A 17028-nucleotide genomic window follows, 5' to 3' on the forward strand; every position below is an offset into this window, starting at 1 on the left:
TTGACTAATTTGATTTTTTTTACGTGTGTGTGTGTGTGAGAGAGAGAGAGAGAGTGAGTGAGTGAGAGAGAGAGAGAGAGAGAGAGAGAGAGGTAGTATATAATGTATGTGCTTGCCAAGCCTGACAACTGAGTTCCCTGTGGGGGAAGGAGAGACTTCTTTCAGTCATGTGCCTGGCATGTTTATCCCTCCCTCCCTCCACACCTGTCCAAATAAATGTAATATTAAAGAAAAATAAGGAAAATGGCTGGGAACATACCTCAGTGGTTTTATTGCCTCGCATGTGTAGGGCCCCTGTGTTGAATCTAATGTTGGATAATATTTTGAAGAGAGCTTTGCCTGTCTCTAGTAAATTAAATTATATTTCTCAGCTTAGAGAGAAATATTTGCTAAATTTGAGACTACATTTTGGCCTAATGCACTTCTTATAAAAACTTAACTTTAAATAAAGAGGTCCTTTATCCTCACAGTGGTCTTTTGAGTGCGGTTTCCATGACAACTGTTAGTACCAGCCAATTCTGACTTTTCAGCTACCTTTGAACTTGACAGAGTACTGACTTACACCATATTTGAACAGTGAGGTTTTTAAGAATTGAAAGATTGTAGCACGTCAAGGAAAAAAGTAGTGTCACAAAATTTGTAAGTACTTCCTGTATGGTGTGAATACTTTTAGTCTGACCTTTTTGTTCCATTTTCTAAGAAGCCATGGGGCTGTTGATGGTGGTAGACAAAGGGTGTTGTAACTAGGGGCTTTGTTACCAGCTTTTGCTGGCAGCACTAAGTATGATTGTACCTCATCTTTACAGGCTGGATTACAGGGCTGACAACAGAGCCCACTCATAAGGAAAGTGGGCCAGGAGAAGAGCTAAAACTTAATCAGGAAATGCAGAATAAAATTTCTTCTTTACGGTAACATTTTTACTGTTCCCATCTCATCAAAGTTTGTGCTTGTCTTTGCTTGTTACCTATAGGTACACTTAATTTGTTTTATAGGTCAGAATGGTGCATCTATCTCATAAAAGTTTGTAAACCTGAGAAAATTAGCAGTAATTGTTGATTGATCTTTTGAGTTTGAAATATACCTTCCTTATACATTATTCTTATTGTTTTTGTTTTGTGGAACAAGGTCTCTCATGGGCCAGGCTGCTCTCTAACTCTTTCTGTAGCTGAAGATGAACTTGAACTCCTGATCTTCATTTCTGCCTCCCCAGTGCTGGGGCCAGGTGTGCTATACCACACCCATCGGGTGCATTAGTCTTTCTTGACTTACTGATTCAAATGCTGGGTCCAAGTGTGCTATACCACACCCATCGGGTTTATTAGTCTTTCTTGACTTACTGGTCAGAATTGCACTTTTTCCTTTGCTTAGCTTTAGGTAGTTACAATGTTTTGCTTCTGTTTTCCAACACATTACAGATAAATGACGAGAAGTGACTAGATCTTTGTCATTAACTCTAATGTTGACTGTTACTGTGAATCCTTCTGATCTGTAAACTTCTCTTGTTGGACCTGACTCCCTTCAGTGCTGATATTGTCTTCATGGTCCACTCAATGTGCTATGTCCTGTGAAAAGTTGACCCCATGCTTACATACAATAAGGAAATGGAAGTTGATAGAACTTTTACTGACTGGGTACCCATGTAGCCCTTGCTAATTTCACAATAAGGAAATGGAAGTTGATAGAACTTTTACTGACTGGGTACCCATGTAGCCCTTGCTAACTTCGTAGGAAAATGAAAGCTCACCTCTTTTGGTGATAGTTGAAGGCTTTAGGAGCTTTCAAGGCAACAGATTTCACAAGTACTAGTTGCATGATCTTGTTTATGAAGAACACTAGGAAAGCATTATTATATAAGCTAATATGTCAGATTTATTCAGGGTGTCCTAGTTCCTGCAATAAGGAAGTAGTGAGATGGCTCAGTAGATAAAGCACTTGCAAAGAAACCATAAAGACCAGAGTTCAAATCCCCAGTATCTGATGGGGTGATCTGAGGGCTTGCTAGCAAGCTAGCTAGACTAACTGCAGTTTACAAATCTAGGTTTATTGGGAAACCCTGCTTCAGTAAGTAATGTAGAGAGTGACCATGGAGGACCCCACACCAACTTCTTCCTTCCACACACATGTATATGCACCCATTCATGGTGCATCATATGCATGTAAACATGTGTACACACATGTATACCACACACATTACTTCTTTAAAAAATAATACCAAGTATGGGGCTGGAGAGATGGTTCAGCAGTTAAGGGCACTGACTGCTCTTCCAGAGGACCCAGGTTCAAATCCCAGCACCCACATGCAACTCAACACTGTAACTCCAAGACTGAAACTCTCACATAGATGTACCTGCAGCCAAAACACCAATGCATATAAAAAAAATAAAAAAATAAATTAAAAGGTACAAGTAGAGTTAGTGATTGACTGCTATGTTAGATACTCATTATAATACCTAGAAAATAGTGTCAGATTCCTTGGAACTGGAGTTACACTTGTGTGCTGCCATGTGAGTGCTGGGAATTGAACTTGTGTCCTCTGAAAGAGCAGCTAGTGATCTTAACAGCTGAGCTGTCTCTCCAGCCCCAAACACCTTTCTTCTATAACCAAGTTTTCCCCTTCTCTATCACAATAGGCTATAAGCTGTGTTACAAACTAATATTCTTTTGTTCAATCAGTGCATAGAACACTGGGGTAAATATGTAATATTGACTAGTAAATATTTCTTGGATATATTAGTATTTTCCTTGATTTATTACATATGTCCCATTAAATATCCTTCTCAGACCTTTGTCCTAAATTTAGACTGGCTAACCTTCATGTTGTCCCCATACTGGTACTTCTTTGCAGGTAACCTTTCCCCATTAGCAAAACACCCCTTGACAACACTCATAAACAATCTACTCCAACATTTGATAGAACTTCATTGATGCCCCTGGCTCATAATCATCCTTGTTGTTTTCAAAATGTTAATACTCTGCACCTATTTTGTGTGTCCACATTAGTGACTTATAGAGAAGTTATGTTCATTGGCTGCATGCTTTACTCTTTTTCATTAAGTCTACTGTGTTGGCTTCTCTTCTGGTCAGTGCTGTATACAGCTGCTGCCATGTACTGGAGTTGGTTGCAGTCTTGATACAGCTCTATTAGTAATACTGCTATTGGACTGAGTGGATGTTTTAGTTTTTGGATCAATGATAAATAATGTGGAATAATTTAGCCAGTCATAGAAGCAAACATGTTTCTATTGGTGTGAAACAGTCTTCTAGCTCAGCCTCTGAGCCTGGCGCCTCAAAAGGAAATATCTCACGTGTTTGTGCATGCTATAGTGTAGGTATCTCAAATATATGTGAATGATAAGATTGTGTGTATTTTCCTTCAGGAGTGAGTTAGAACATCTGCAGCTTAAGGTACTGCAGGAAAGAGAAAACTACCAACAGTCTTCACACTCAAGCAAAGCAAAGTCAACAGTTCCTTCATTTAGTATAAATGACAAGTTCACATTGAATAAAGATGATGCCAGCTACAGCCTTGTCTTAGAAGTGCAGACTGCAATAGATAACGTCTTAATACAGGTAAGCAGAGTACCTAGCTTCTTAGTTTTAGGCTACATTTAGGTTGTTTTGTTTGTTGGTTTTTGTTTTTGGCAAACCAGTCATGTGCCCTTATTATTATTATTAACAAACATTCTTAATTCTAGACAGTAATTTTAAATGTTTATAGATTTTTGATCTTCTGATGGGTAGTCAATTTACTTATAGGTTATTTGAGTTATGTCTTTACATTTTATTTATTGATTACTCAATAACCAAAAGATGTGTGAACTTCAGCTTCCTGGAGAAGTAGAAAGGTCAATAGGATTTCCTTCTTTGGCTTCCCTCTGGGAGAATCTTAACCATAATATGGCTTAGAAAGCTCCAATATATGCTGAGGCAGGAGGACCACTACAATTTGAGGCCAACCTGAACTGTGGAGTGAGACCTTGGCTCGAAAAAAAGACAAAAAGGCTCCAATATTAATCCTTTGTAAAGGCACTTTCTGAATCTCCAGATACTAAGATGGTAGCTTACTTATTAACCCACAAGGTTGTAGGACAAAGGCAAAGTAGATAATCTCAAGGGATGAAACTTAGGGATAGTAATAGGTAACTCACAACTGTTTTTTTTTTTTCTTTTTTTGGTTTATTTAAATTGGAATATAGTCATGAAATAGAAAAAGATAGATGGAAAATTATTAGATGAAAACCCCATAAAATGGGAGGGTATCAAGTTGGAAAAAGACAACTTATCTTTCTAAAAGATACAATAAAGAAATCAGATACTTAATTAGAGGACGCCTTCTTCCGTGTGTTAGTTCACAGGCTGCCACCCTGAACCACTCCAGGAACTCACAGGGCAGCAGCAGCCTTCTCTTAGAAATTTCTCTGCTGAGGATATCATAAACTTGTGTAACAGACAATTCGTTTGATAAAAATGAACCGTCAGCTAGGGAGATGGTTCAGTTGCTAAAGTGCCTGCTGTCCATGCATTAGGACTTGTATTAGGATCTATAGGTGGCTCTGTGTCTATAATCCCAGCACTAAGCAGAGACAGGAAAATCCTTGGAGCTTTCTTGTCAGCTAGTCTGGCTAATTGGTTTAATGAAGACTCTGTCTCAAAAACTAAGGTGGAAAATGACGAAGGAAGACACCAACATGTGCATCTCCATGCACATATTCATATATTTATACACCACACACTTACGATTGATACAATCAGAATAACCCCATGATTAAAACCCATGATAACCTCTGTTCACTAATAAAAACAAGAAGATTATTGAGGGAGATAAGAATGTTCTCCAATTTGTGATAAGCCAAATATTAAAGAATAGATGATTATACAAATTCATTCTTTATTGAACCCACTTTCTAGAAATATAAGCCATTAGCTGAGCATGGTGTTGCACACCCATAATCCCACACTCAGAGGTCTAAGGAGGGTTCCAGATTTTAAGGCTAGAGTCCCTGGTGAGACCCTTTTTACAAATGGAGAAGCCAGGAATGAAGCACACCTTTATTCCCAACAATGGAGAAGCAGAGGGGCCAGGTCTCTGTAAATTCAAGGCCAGCCTGGTCTACATTTACAATTCTAGGCCAGCTATGGGTACATTGTGAGAGCTTGTCTCCAACAACACCAGGGAAGGAGGGGTATAAATTGAAAGTATTCTCACTCTCAAATTTGAAGACATGAACAAGAGCTAAGGAGAACCCTTAGAATAAACATCTTGTGTACACTTTTGGGGTTTCCTTCTGAGCCTTTTTTTTGTTGTTGCTGTTTTGTTTTTACATATTTGCTGTAGAGTGATGTCCCAATAGATCTACTTGATGTGGATAAAAATTCTGCTGTTGTGAGCTTTAGCAGCTGTGACACAGAGGTAAGTTAAAAGCAAAAAAAAAAAAAAAAACCTTCAAGTCTTGGTTTTGTTGTACCGTTTTGGGTCAAGTCTGTAAGTGCGGTCAGGGTTTGAAGCTGCTATTTCCATCATTCCCTCTCCTCCTATGTCCTGATCCTGAGGTCCTGCCCTACACTCCTAGGTCCTGTCCTAGATTCCCCTGAGCTCTCATCATGCACTTGTCTTTCTTCCCCCTGTGATAACTTACTCCCCCATCACGCCCTACTACACAACTTATCCCTGTAGCTTCTCTGCCTCCAGTCCTGCCACTCACCTTAAGACTGCCGTATGCAGCCAACAGAGAGGTGTTTGTAAAGCACACATGTCATGGAATCATTGCTCACAACCTTAAAAGGTTTCTGTTTTCTGCTGGATGTAAGTCGAGATCTTCATTGTGTACAGGAGTCTTCCTGTGTTTCAGCTCTTACGTATCTCCCCAGCTCACCCCTGGGTGTGTGTGTGGGGGGTGTGCTACCTCTCCTTTCGTGCACATTCATTCTGCCAAAGAAGTCCTTCAACGTTTTTCTTGAAAATACTATAGCTTTGCATTCCCCTGCATTAGTACATGTATGTTTCGTCTTTCTAGTACACTCTGGGCTTGCATGCTTACAGAAAGCCATTGTTCAGTGGACTTTTGTTGAGACCTCACTCTGTGTGAGAGCTGTAATTAGATCGTGTTAAGATGGGGACACACCTGCTGGACTGGTTCTTTCTGTTTAGTTCTGGTAGGCAGCAGTTTCAGAGCAAGGTGTGACTCCTGAAGACACTAGAGAAGGCAGACCATAGAGGAGATGGTGAATGGATTTGGTAGGTAGTTATGTGTCTATTTCTAAAGGGAAGAATAGGGATGGGGCTGTAGCTCAGTGGTAGAGTGCTTGCCAAGATCCTGGATATGATCCCCAGAAGCACCAAAAACAAGACAAGAAACTTAAAACAGGTTCAGAAAAAGTGGATAGTTATCTGAGGTATGAGGGACTAATTTTGCTTGTTTATTCCTTTACTGTTGGGGCAGAATCTCACTGAATAGCTGGCTGAGCTGAAACCTTCTATGTAGACCAGACTGGCCTCAAACTCAGGTCTGTCTGCTTCTGCCTCCCAAGTGATGGGATAAAAGGTGTGCACCACCACATCCAGCAGATGATCTCATTTTGAATATAATCTCATAGTAATCATTTCTTTTTGTTAAGAGAAAAAATTTAAACCATTCATGTCATTGATACATGATTTGTCATGTGTTTGTGAGTAAACGTTGTAGCTCAAACCTGTAATCCCAGCTCTTGGAGGTGGTAGGAGTTCAAGGTCATCCTTGGTTATGTAGCATCTTGTCTCACCCCTGCCCAGTGAAACATCAAGAGGTATGAATTTTTTTTATTCTGAATTTGCCTCATAAAGTAACCTTTGTGGGGCCTGGGGCTATAGCTCAGTTTGATAGAGTGCTTGCCGGTCATGAACAAAGCCCAGGGCTCATACCTAGCATGGTGGTTTATACCTGCGATCTTAACACTCTGGAGGAAACAGGAGGGTCGAAGTTCTAGATTATGGTTGGCTATATAGCTTTGCCAAACTAAGATACATGACACCATCTTAAACAAAAATCAATTGACCTGATTTATTTAGATCACTTCAGAATTATTTGAATAGATTATTTTATGCCAATTTAAAACTTGTTTCTAGCTGAACAGTGGTGGTGCACGCTTTCAATCCCAGCACTGGGGAGGCAGAAGCAGGTGGATTTCTTTAAGTTCAAGACCAGGCTTGTCTACAGTGAGTTCCAGGAAAGCTGGGGCTATACAGAGAATCCCTGTCTCAAGAAAAAAAAAAAGGAAAGAAAAGAAAAGAAAGGACAGAAGGAAGGGAGAAAAGAAAGAAAGAGAAGGAGAGAAAGAAAGAGGAAGAAAAAAGAAAGGAAAAGAAAAAATGTTTCTAGGACGGTGGCTTCTTAAGAAAGAATGCTCATTGTGGAGAATTGAAATGTTTTAAAAAGTAGAAAAACAAATACCATCATCTCCACACATCTCTCACTTTCAGCATATGGCTCCCTCCTCACTGTCTTCTTTGCTGCTCTTAAATTGAAGATGGAAGTTTCTGTCCTGCCTGGTCCCACAGCCATTTTGTCCCAAATAAACACACAGACGCTTATGTTAATTATAAACTGGCCAATGTCTCAGGCTTCTTGTTGGCTAGCTCTCTCTTAATTATTAACCCATATCTATTAATTTGTGTACCTCCACATGGTCTTAGTTTACTGGTGATACCTGGGCCCCTTGCTTCCTCAGCCTATTACCCTTCTCTATCCCAGTTTGGATTTCCCACCTGGCTAAATCCTGCCTGTCCATTGGCCAAAACAGCTCTATTCATCAACCAATAAGAAAAACTATATTCACAACACACAGAAGGATATCTCCTATCATGTCCTCTTCTCTGGCTAAATAAAAAGGAAGGTTTTATATAACAAAACAGTTATCAAGCAAGAACTATATATAGTAAGCAACATTTAATTCACTAACATTTGAAAATTTTTAAAGAAAATATTCTATCATCTATCTTTGTGAGTCTAAAGTTTTGTGTGCAACTTTTCCTTTATCATAATTAAGGAAAGCCATAACCATAACTATCTGTCTTCAACTCCATCAAAGACCCCAGAAGGATAATATTTAAACTCTAGAGTTGACAGAGACATCTCCCTGCTTGGACAGTCACCCAAAGTCCCTCTGTAATATTGGGGCATCCCTCTTCAGCATATAGGCCCAGAATATCTGGAAGACTTTTTGATGAAGCAGGAACCTTGAAGAGCCATCCTGTCCCTTGGCAAGTTCAGTGGTCACTTTTCTCTGTAACCTGCTTGTATAGTGTGGACAGCCTGCTGTCGAGGCAAGAGCAGTTTCTTGTCCAAATGGCTATCCCTGCCATGTTGAAGGCAAACTCCCTAATGAGTTTCTTCGATGCCCATCTTCCTTTCTGACATGATTGGTGCTGCCAGGAGATGTTTCTCACTATCATGAAAAACCCTAATAAACCATTTTAAATGCCATATTCTGTAGGTCTTTGAAAGATTTTGAAGAATGCCTATCCATTTGAAATATATCTCTGTATATCTAGGAAACCTAACATAACTGTCTTTGTCATTTCTCATATTTTGGAAGTCGCTTGCTCAAACTTCCTGCTTATTCAGTTAATAGTATTGCCTTCTCGGGTCTCCGAGGGATTTGAAGACTAGATAGTCTAGTTATAGTTTTCCTTATTTACTAGACTCAGAAAAGAAACTTACTAAAGATATAAAGATGTGTTACATGTAATAGGTTTAAAAGACATTAAAAGATAATTTGGTAATGCAAATTAGAATAGAAAATAAATTAAGTACAAGACTTTGGACTCACCCAGAAAGAATAGATAATGGAGTGTTTTCTCTGAATTTGTCAAGTGCTAAGGGACTAGACATTGTTAATGTAATTATTGCCTGTATATATTGTATATACTTATTGTATATAGTTTTTCATATATTAGTTATAAACTTTTTTAAGGGGGCTTTGTGGAGATATCTTGCTTGTACAGATAGAAACTGTTGGAAGATCAAAGAATGGAGCTTGCCACTAGCTAGCCATGGAGGTCTGTACAGACAGACAGGAAGGAGAAGGCTGGGCAGAAAGAGGAAGTGAAATAGCTGGGTGGAGAAAGGATATAAGTGGGAAGAAGCAGGAACTTGCTCTCTGGTCTGCTGAGATGCCAAGGAGGTAGAAGATGACTGTGCCTTGCTCCTTCTTCTCTCTGATCTCTCAGCATTTTCCTCTATGTCTGACTTTGAGTTTTTTATTATTTAGACCAATTAAGAACTCCCACTTACATTAAACCTTTATTTTTTTTTAAGTGCTAGTTATCCAAGTAAATAGCGAACAGCATTACTGATAGTCTTTGTTGATTCTCAACTTTAAATTCTTCCAGTCAAATGACAACTTCCTTCTTGCCACTTACCGGTGCCAGGCAAATACCACCAGGCTGGAGCTCAAGGTAAATTATTAGAAATTGCCTTTATTTCCATGTTGTTTTTATTTTTTGATGCTCAAGAACACGTTTTACAAGTTTGGGTTTTAATTGTGTATGTGTGTGTGTGTGTGTGTGTGTGTGTGTGTGTGTGTGCAATCATGTGAGTGCAGTGCTTTTGAAGGCCAGAAGAGGGTATTACAGTAGAATTAGAAGCAGCTGTGAGTCTCCTAATGTGGGTGGCTGGGAACTGAACTCAGGACCTTTGGAAGAGCAATACACACTCCAACACCTCTCCAGATTCATTGACTTTATTTCTGAATGTTTGAACTTCCTTTTGCTTTGGTGTGTCTTACTTGTGATGTCATTCTCTGCATTGAATCATTTTGAAGGTGTTACTTCAAAATGACTGATTGGATTTTAGCTTATCCTGGCCACTGTATCTGTTGATAGTACTCAGTCACTAACCGTCTCTAAAATTATTGCTCTTGAAGTTTCCTCCAAGTGGAATTTTTTCTAGTTTTCTTTCATTTTGTCAGGGAAGAAGGGTGGTGGGGATGAGATCTGGTCTTATTTTGTTGCCCAGGCTGAATTTGAATTTTAGCGATTAGTTGGAATTACAAATATGAGCCATATGCCAGGCTTTGCTGATTTTTTTATTTTGCAAATGATCCAAGCATGATGATCAACCTTGTTTTATGTCACTTGTGACCTAAAATCACTTAGAAGCAAATACAATGTATTTATGCTTAATTTGTAAACATTTCAGCATATTTAAAAGATGAGTGCTAAACCAGGACGTGGTGGCTCACACCTTTAATCCCAGCACTTGGGAGGCAGAGACAGGCACATCTCTTGAGTTCGAGGCCAGGCTGGTCTACAGGGCAAGTTCCAAGACAACCAGTGCTACACAGAAAAACCCTGTCATGATAAAAAGAAAATAAAAAATGAGTGTTCTTTTTAAAGAAAAATGTAACATTATATAATTCTATTTTCACCACAATTTGACAATAATTATTAATATCAAATATAATGTGCAGATTGTACTGATTCATTTGTATATATTTATCCACTCATGGTCTATTTGTAGGAGAATTATTAAAATCGTGCAGGGCAGGCAGAAGACGCTATGCCCCTTGAGTATTGCTCCAAAATGAAAAATCCCTGCAGTTTTGTATATCATTCTTGGTGGTTGAACTCTCACCAGCTCCAACCAGCCATATTCACAATATCCAGGAAGAATTCTTCAGTCCAGGTGTAATTGATTTATAATATGCTTCTCTACTTACTTCCTGGAAATACCTGTTTCTGTGACTAATACCTCTGTATAATCCCTAATTCTGAGAAAGCATTCTAATTTAGTTTTAGTTATTTCAAAAGTTGATTTCTCTATTTGGCAAAAATGTCCAATTTTAACATTTTTCTTGTGACTCAAGTATATTTATGCACTCGTCTTTTGGGTGTACAGGGTACAATTTGAGAATGATTCCTTATCTTGGAATGGCATCTGAGTAAGGAATGTGGGACAGATGAGCTGAACATACGTGATAGTGATCACTTGGAAGGCAATTAATTAGTTAAAGACTGCCAGAATCATTCAAAGTTTCCTATACTCTTGCTACAGAAGAGTTTGATAGAGGTTTCATATCCCTCAGAATAGTCCAGGACAGACTAGACGTAAGTGTTTGATACCTAAGTGAACGTATTTACACTGTTGACTTCTACTTTTTTCAGATTCGATCAATTGAAGGCCAATATGGCACACTTCAGGCATATGTGACTCCGAGAATTCAACCAAAAACCTGTCAGGTTCGCCAGTACCACATCAAACCTCTGTCACTCCATCAGAGAACTCACTTTATTGACCACAACAGGTAGGACATTATTACACTATTTAGATAAGCCTGCTTTTATTCTTATTTTTTATTATATTTTATTTATGTATGTATGTATTGTATGTGGGTACACAGTTACCATGGTGGGAGTGTGGAGATCTGGTAACAGCTTTAGGGAAGTTGGCACCCTCTCTCCACTGTGTGAGTCTTAGGGATTGAACTCAGGTTATCAGATTTGACAGGAAGTGTTTATACCTGCTACACCACCTCACCAACTCATGCCTGCATTTACTTATTTATTTGTTTGTTTTTATTTTTAAGACTTTTTACAGCTGGATAGTAGTGGCACACACTTTTAGTCCCACCACTTGGGAGGCAGAGGCAGGTGAATCTCTGGGAATTCAAGGCCAGCCTGGTCTACAGAGTATATTCTGAAACCCTGTCTCAAAAAACAAACAAAACAAAATTTAAAAAATACTTTTTACAAAATTTAATATTTTCATTTTTTTCTATTTAGATGTTTATTTGTTCTTTGAGAATTGCATATAATATATTTTGGTCATATTTTTCTGTCTTCCAGCTCCCCTCAAATCTTCCCCCAAACTCCCTTTCCAGCCAACTTTATGTACTTTCTCTCTCTTAAAACAACAAAAAGCCAAATGAACATGGAGTATAGTTTGTCTTGATGGACTACTCCATAGCATGGGGCCTGCTCTATTGCTGTGAGAGACACCATGACCATGGCATCTCTTATAAAGGAAAACAGTTAATTGAGGTGGCTTAGAGTTTCAGAGGTTCAGTCCATTGTCAGGGCAAGTTGCATGGCAGCTGGGAATATGGCGGTGTGCAGGCAGACATGGTCCTGGAACATTCTAAGGGACTGAACTGTCTTGCTAGTCATGACTTGAGCACATATGAGACCTCAAAGGCAGCCTCCACAGTGACACACTTCCTCCAACAAGACCACACCTACTCCAACAAAGCCATACTTCTTCCTACTTTGGGAGCCATTTTCCTTTGAACTACCACACCAAGTGTCACTCCATGGAAGAAAACTGATTTTTCTCTATCTCAGCAGCTGTCAATTTTGAATAGTTTCTTGACTAGGGGTGGGACTTCCTCCCACATCCCCTTCTCTATACTAGGATTTTGCCTGGCTTGAGCTTGTGTAGGTCTTATGCATGCTGATACCATTTCTGAACGTTCATATGTGCATCCATCTGTTGTGTCTAGAAAAGCTGTGTCCTTGAAGTTATCCCTCACCACCTCTGGCTCTTACTATCATTTTGCTCCTTCTTCCACAAAGATCCCTGAGCCTTAAGGAGATGTGATACAGATATCCCATTTAGTGCTCTCTCCTCTTCTCTCCTCTCCTCTCCTCTCTTCTCCTCTCCTCTCCTCCTCTCTTCTCTTCTCTTCTCTTCTCTTCTCTTCTCTTCTCTTCTCTTCTCTTCTCTTCTCTTCTCTTCTCTTCACACTGACCAGCTATGGGTTTTTGTTTTAACCAGAAGCTTTTTTGAAGAGGGTTGAGCAATGCACTGATCTGTGGGAAAAATATGTCATTAGGAGTTGTTTTATTCCTATGTTTCTTTGGCAGAATAATAATAGTTGGTTCCACTGGAACCCATGAATCATTGATAGTGTCAGGCATGGATTTCATCTCATGGAATGGGCCATAACTCCAATTTTTTAAAACGTGGTTGTCTACTCCTATAACATTTCTGCCACTATTGCACCAGTGGGCATATCTTGCAGGCAGTTCATTATTGTAGCTCACATGGTTTGCAGGTAGATGAGACTGATGATTTCTTTTCTCTACCAGGAGCATGTATAATACCGTCTAGCACTATAAACACTAACCAGTAGGGACCAAGCTACCCATTGAGTTCCAGCGATATTTCTCCTTGTTTTTTGACATAAATATATGGTATCTTTAGTAATTTGGTCTTACTTCAAGTTGTGAAAGATAATAGCATTGACAGTACCTGGTTATGTTTGGGGTGGGGGTACAACCTATAGGATCCCATTAAACCAACAACTCAAAAAGATGAAATTCATTCCTGGATAGCATATTGTGTCTAATTGGGGTATTGCATCCCTCATTTAAAGGTGTGTGTGTGTGTGTGTGTGTGTGTGTGTGTGTGTGTGTGTGTGTGTGTGTGTGTGTGTTAGGAAGCTTCTATAGTAGTAGGTTTCATATGGTTTTTTCAAAAGGCCTTTAATGTTAGTTATCCCTCTCCATATTCCCTCTGTCTTCCCACCCATCCTCTCCAATTCCACTTAGTTCTCCTGTTCTAATCCCCCTTTATTCCTTTATGACACTGTATTTTATTTCCCTTTCCTTTGAGATCCTTTCCTCCCTCCTGGTCCCTTCTAGCTACCTATCCTCTGTGGGTATTCTAAAAGAAACACACATACCTAAGCATAAAAGTGAAAACACATACATGAGAGAAAATAGTAATGTTTGTCTTTCTGGGTCTGGTTGCCTCACTCAGGATGATTGTTTCTGGCTCCATCCCTTTACCTGCAACTTTCACAATTCTATTTTTCTTAACAGCTGAATAATATTACATTGTGTGCCTGATAGTTGTGTCAACATTTAAAAGTTAAAAATTATTTTAACTTAAATGGTCAATAATTAGCTGTGGCTTTGATATTTCTAGTAAACATTTCTACTAAAATATTTCTAATAAAATAAAGATATTTTGCCTTATTTAAGCAGCTGTGTTGAGTTAGACTTCCCTGTCATCTATTTTCATTCTGAGATCACTGAAGCAGCAGTTTCCTTAAGCACCTATGGTGAGCAAATAGCATTTGCTCACATTTGTTTAACATTAGATGGCACAGTGGTTCCCTATGAACAGCCTGCATTGTGTTAACCTCAACATCATATTCCCTTCTGTTGCACCTCAAGTACTAGTGGTAGAGCAACTATGATAGTTACTAACATTTCTAATGTAAGCATTTTAGTGCTGATAGGTTTTGTTAGTTTGGTTGGTTTTGGTTTTGGTTTTTGGTTTTTTGAGGTAGGGTTTCTCTGTGTAGTCCTGGCTATTGTGGAATTCACTCTGTAGACCAGGTTGGCCTCGAACTCACAGAGATCAACCTGCATCCACCTGCCAAGTGCTAGAATTAAAGATGTGTACCACCACCGCCCAGCAATGCTACTAGTTTTTTGGGGACAAGATAACATGGGATTAAGCAAAAGAAAACGGAAAGAGATAAACAGTAATTTAGTATTTTATGACATGTATTTGGCCAGTACTTATACATTTTCTATTATTTTAAAAATATTTTATTAGCATATATTACTTTTATATAATAATGGGTTTATTATGAAACATTTTACATGTTCATAATGTATTTTAATCATATTCTTTCTTGCCCACTAACTCCCCTCCTCTCCCCAATTGTCCCACCTCCTATCCACATTCTAGTTTGACATTTTTGTGTGTGAGCCAGCTAAGTTCATTAGGGTTATTTATAGAGCATAGGCACCTTCTTCATCAAGCTTTAACTTTTTGTGTGTCCTTGTTCTGTGACATGATATAGATGGCCCAGTCTTGTGCAAGTTACCATGACTACAGTGAGTCCAAGTGAACAACAGCCATGTCATGCTCCCAAGTAGTACAACTTGATTTTTAAAGGAAGACAGGTTGTATCTCTGTTTGGCAAATGGGAAGTAGATACAAGAACCAGAGCTATGGTTAGTAGCCAAGGCCCATGTTCTTCCTAATGCAACTTGCATGTTAAAGGTTGCATAATTGGAATAAGATAAATGGGAAAGTTTCCTTAGGAAAATTTCTGGGAAACATTAAAAGAATTCCTTTTTTGACCATTTTTCTGTTCATATTAAACCTAGGGCCTCATACATGGCAAACAATCAATCTATTCTTGAACTGCACCCTGAAACATTTAGTATCTTTTTTTTTTTTGAGGCAGGATCTCTCAGAGGTGCCCAGACTGGTCTTAAACTTGCAATCCACGTGTTGGAGCCTTCCACATAGCTAGAATTAAAGAAGTGGCCTCCAGGTATGGCTGAGAAATAGACTCTCTTTTGGTTGCATTTTTTTTGCCTAAAAATCAAGGTTAACTCTAATGGGCACAGCATTACATGGAAGGAACAGCAAACACTGGCAATCAGAGACTTGGGTTCTAGTATGTTCCTGGGGGATTTGTTATTTCTCTGGGTTGTAGGTGTTTTATCTGCAAATCAGAGGATTGCTTGAACAGATCTCAAAAGTCCCTTCTAGCTTTTTATTTCTATATCCTGTATCCCATTGAAGATCCTTGCGGAGTGCTTTAGACTTTCTCTGCTCTTTATAAATATCCATCTGTTTTAAAACTCTTTTTGGTTGATTGATTGATAATTATGTTTTTAAGACAGGTTCATACAAGTCCAGGCTGGCCTTGAGTTCAAATCCTCCTGCCTCAGCCTCCTGAGTGATGGGATTACCATATGCGAGCCACCACTCCTAGCTTGATTTATTTTCCAATCTCTCCCTTACTTTATTCTGTTAATTTATAGAGGTTGTTAAACTAAATCCATGCATGATATAGGGCACTGTTTTCTGACTTGTCACTGGGACATAGCTGGCAAAGAAGAGAGTAGGAATCCGTGCCTGGCCAACCTCAAGCCCAGTTGTTCAGGTTTACAATGTGTTGATTATTTCCAGGAGGTGATTCACATGTGCTTTATAGCCTATGTAATACAAATACTACATGGATTTTCAAACAAGCAAAGCCACCTGCATAACCTCAATTTAGTTTATTAAAGCATGTTATGATGAACAAAAAAGCTATTTACATCACCTAACTGTAAGGCACCTAGCAAAAACAAGTTAGACATAGACAAGAATTCAGATTTTTATCTGTAAAATTAAAATTTTCATTTTTTGATGTGTGTATAAGGTTGATTTCATAAAACTTTTTTTTTAAAGTAGTGCATGCCTGTAATTCTAGCACTTGGGAGAGTCAAGCAAGATTGACATGTATGTGAGGTTAGCCTGGGGTATGTAATGAGTTTCTAGGCTACATTGCCCCTATATACAAATTTAAAATAATACAATGAAGTGTTGAGCTGTATTTGGAATTCTGCTTACATATGTATGTGTATGGCATTCTCATGGATCCCCACACAAATGCATGTCTACGGCTAAATTGCAGACCCATGAATACGTTGACTCTAATAGGCCAGTTCAGCTTTGCTGAGGTTCACTCCTGGGTGGTGTTCTGTCTGCCTGAAGTTCCGGAAAAGCCTCCAGCAGGAGAATGTGCAACATTTTACTTTCAGAATACCTTTCTGGATACACAGCTCGAGTGCGTATACAGGTAAATCAAATTTATTACTTGTTAAGAAATGGCCATATAAAACATTAAAGTTTTCATTTGTTTTAGAACTGGAATAATTTCAAAATAGTGTAACTAAAAATTGGTAATGTTCAGCAGAAGCTACTAAACAAATAGAATTGAGTGTAAAATGTTACTAGTAAAGATGCACATGCAAAGATTAATATTTTCCAATAATATGTCTATAAAATCTTTAGTAATATTTGAATTATAGGTATGATTTCCTACAGTTTTCAGATGGAAGGTTCTAAAGATGTCTGTTAAACACATTAAATCTATGATGCCATTTAAAATATTTCTATTTTTGCGCTAATAATCTATCAATCAATGAGAATGGGGTATTGAAGTCTACTGCTATTATTGTGTTGGGCTAACCTGTGTCTTTACCTCTAGTAGTGTTTGTTTCATGAGATAGAATGGACCCATGTTCAGTTCAT

The 17028-nt window shown here is 38.6% G+C and overlaps 1 protein-coding gene across 2 annotated transcripts in view; it reads left to right on the plus strand.

Moving 5' to 3' along the window:
* Positions 1-17028, plus strand: part of Bbs7 (Bardet-Biedl syndrome 7) — a 37880-nt gene that overhangs the window by 15600 nt on the left and 5252 nt on the right. For both annotated transcript variants that reach the window (XM_051185798.1, XM_051185797.1), the window contains exons 10-15: positions 807-909; positions 3379-3571; positions 5337-5411; positions 9369-9434; positions 11142-11281; positions 16409-16573. In XM_051185798.1, coding sequence (XP_051041755.1) covers positions 807-909; positions 3379-3571; positions 5337-5411; positions 9369-9434; positions 11142-11281; positions 16409-16573 — 742 coding nt within the window. The remainder of the gene's footprint in view (positions 1-806; positions 910-3378; positions 3572-5336; positions 5412-9368; positions 9435-11141; positions 11282-16408; positions 16574-17028) is intronic.

The sequence above is a fragment of the Phodopus roborovskii genome, unplaced genomic scaffold (genome assembly GCF_943737965.1).
Source record: "Phodopus roborovskii unplaced genomic scaffold, PHOROB, whole genome shotgun sequence".
In the NCBI taxonomy this organism is placed as follows: domain Eukaryota; kingdom Metazoa; phylum Chordata; class Mammalia; order Rodentia; family Cricetidae; genus Phodopus; species Phodopus roborovskii.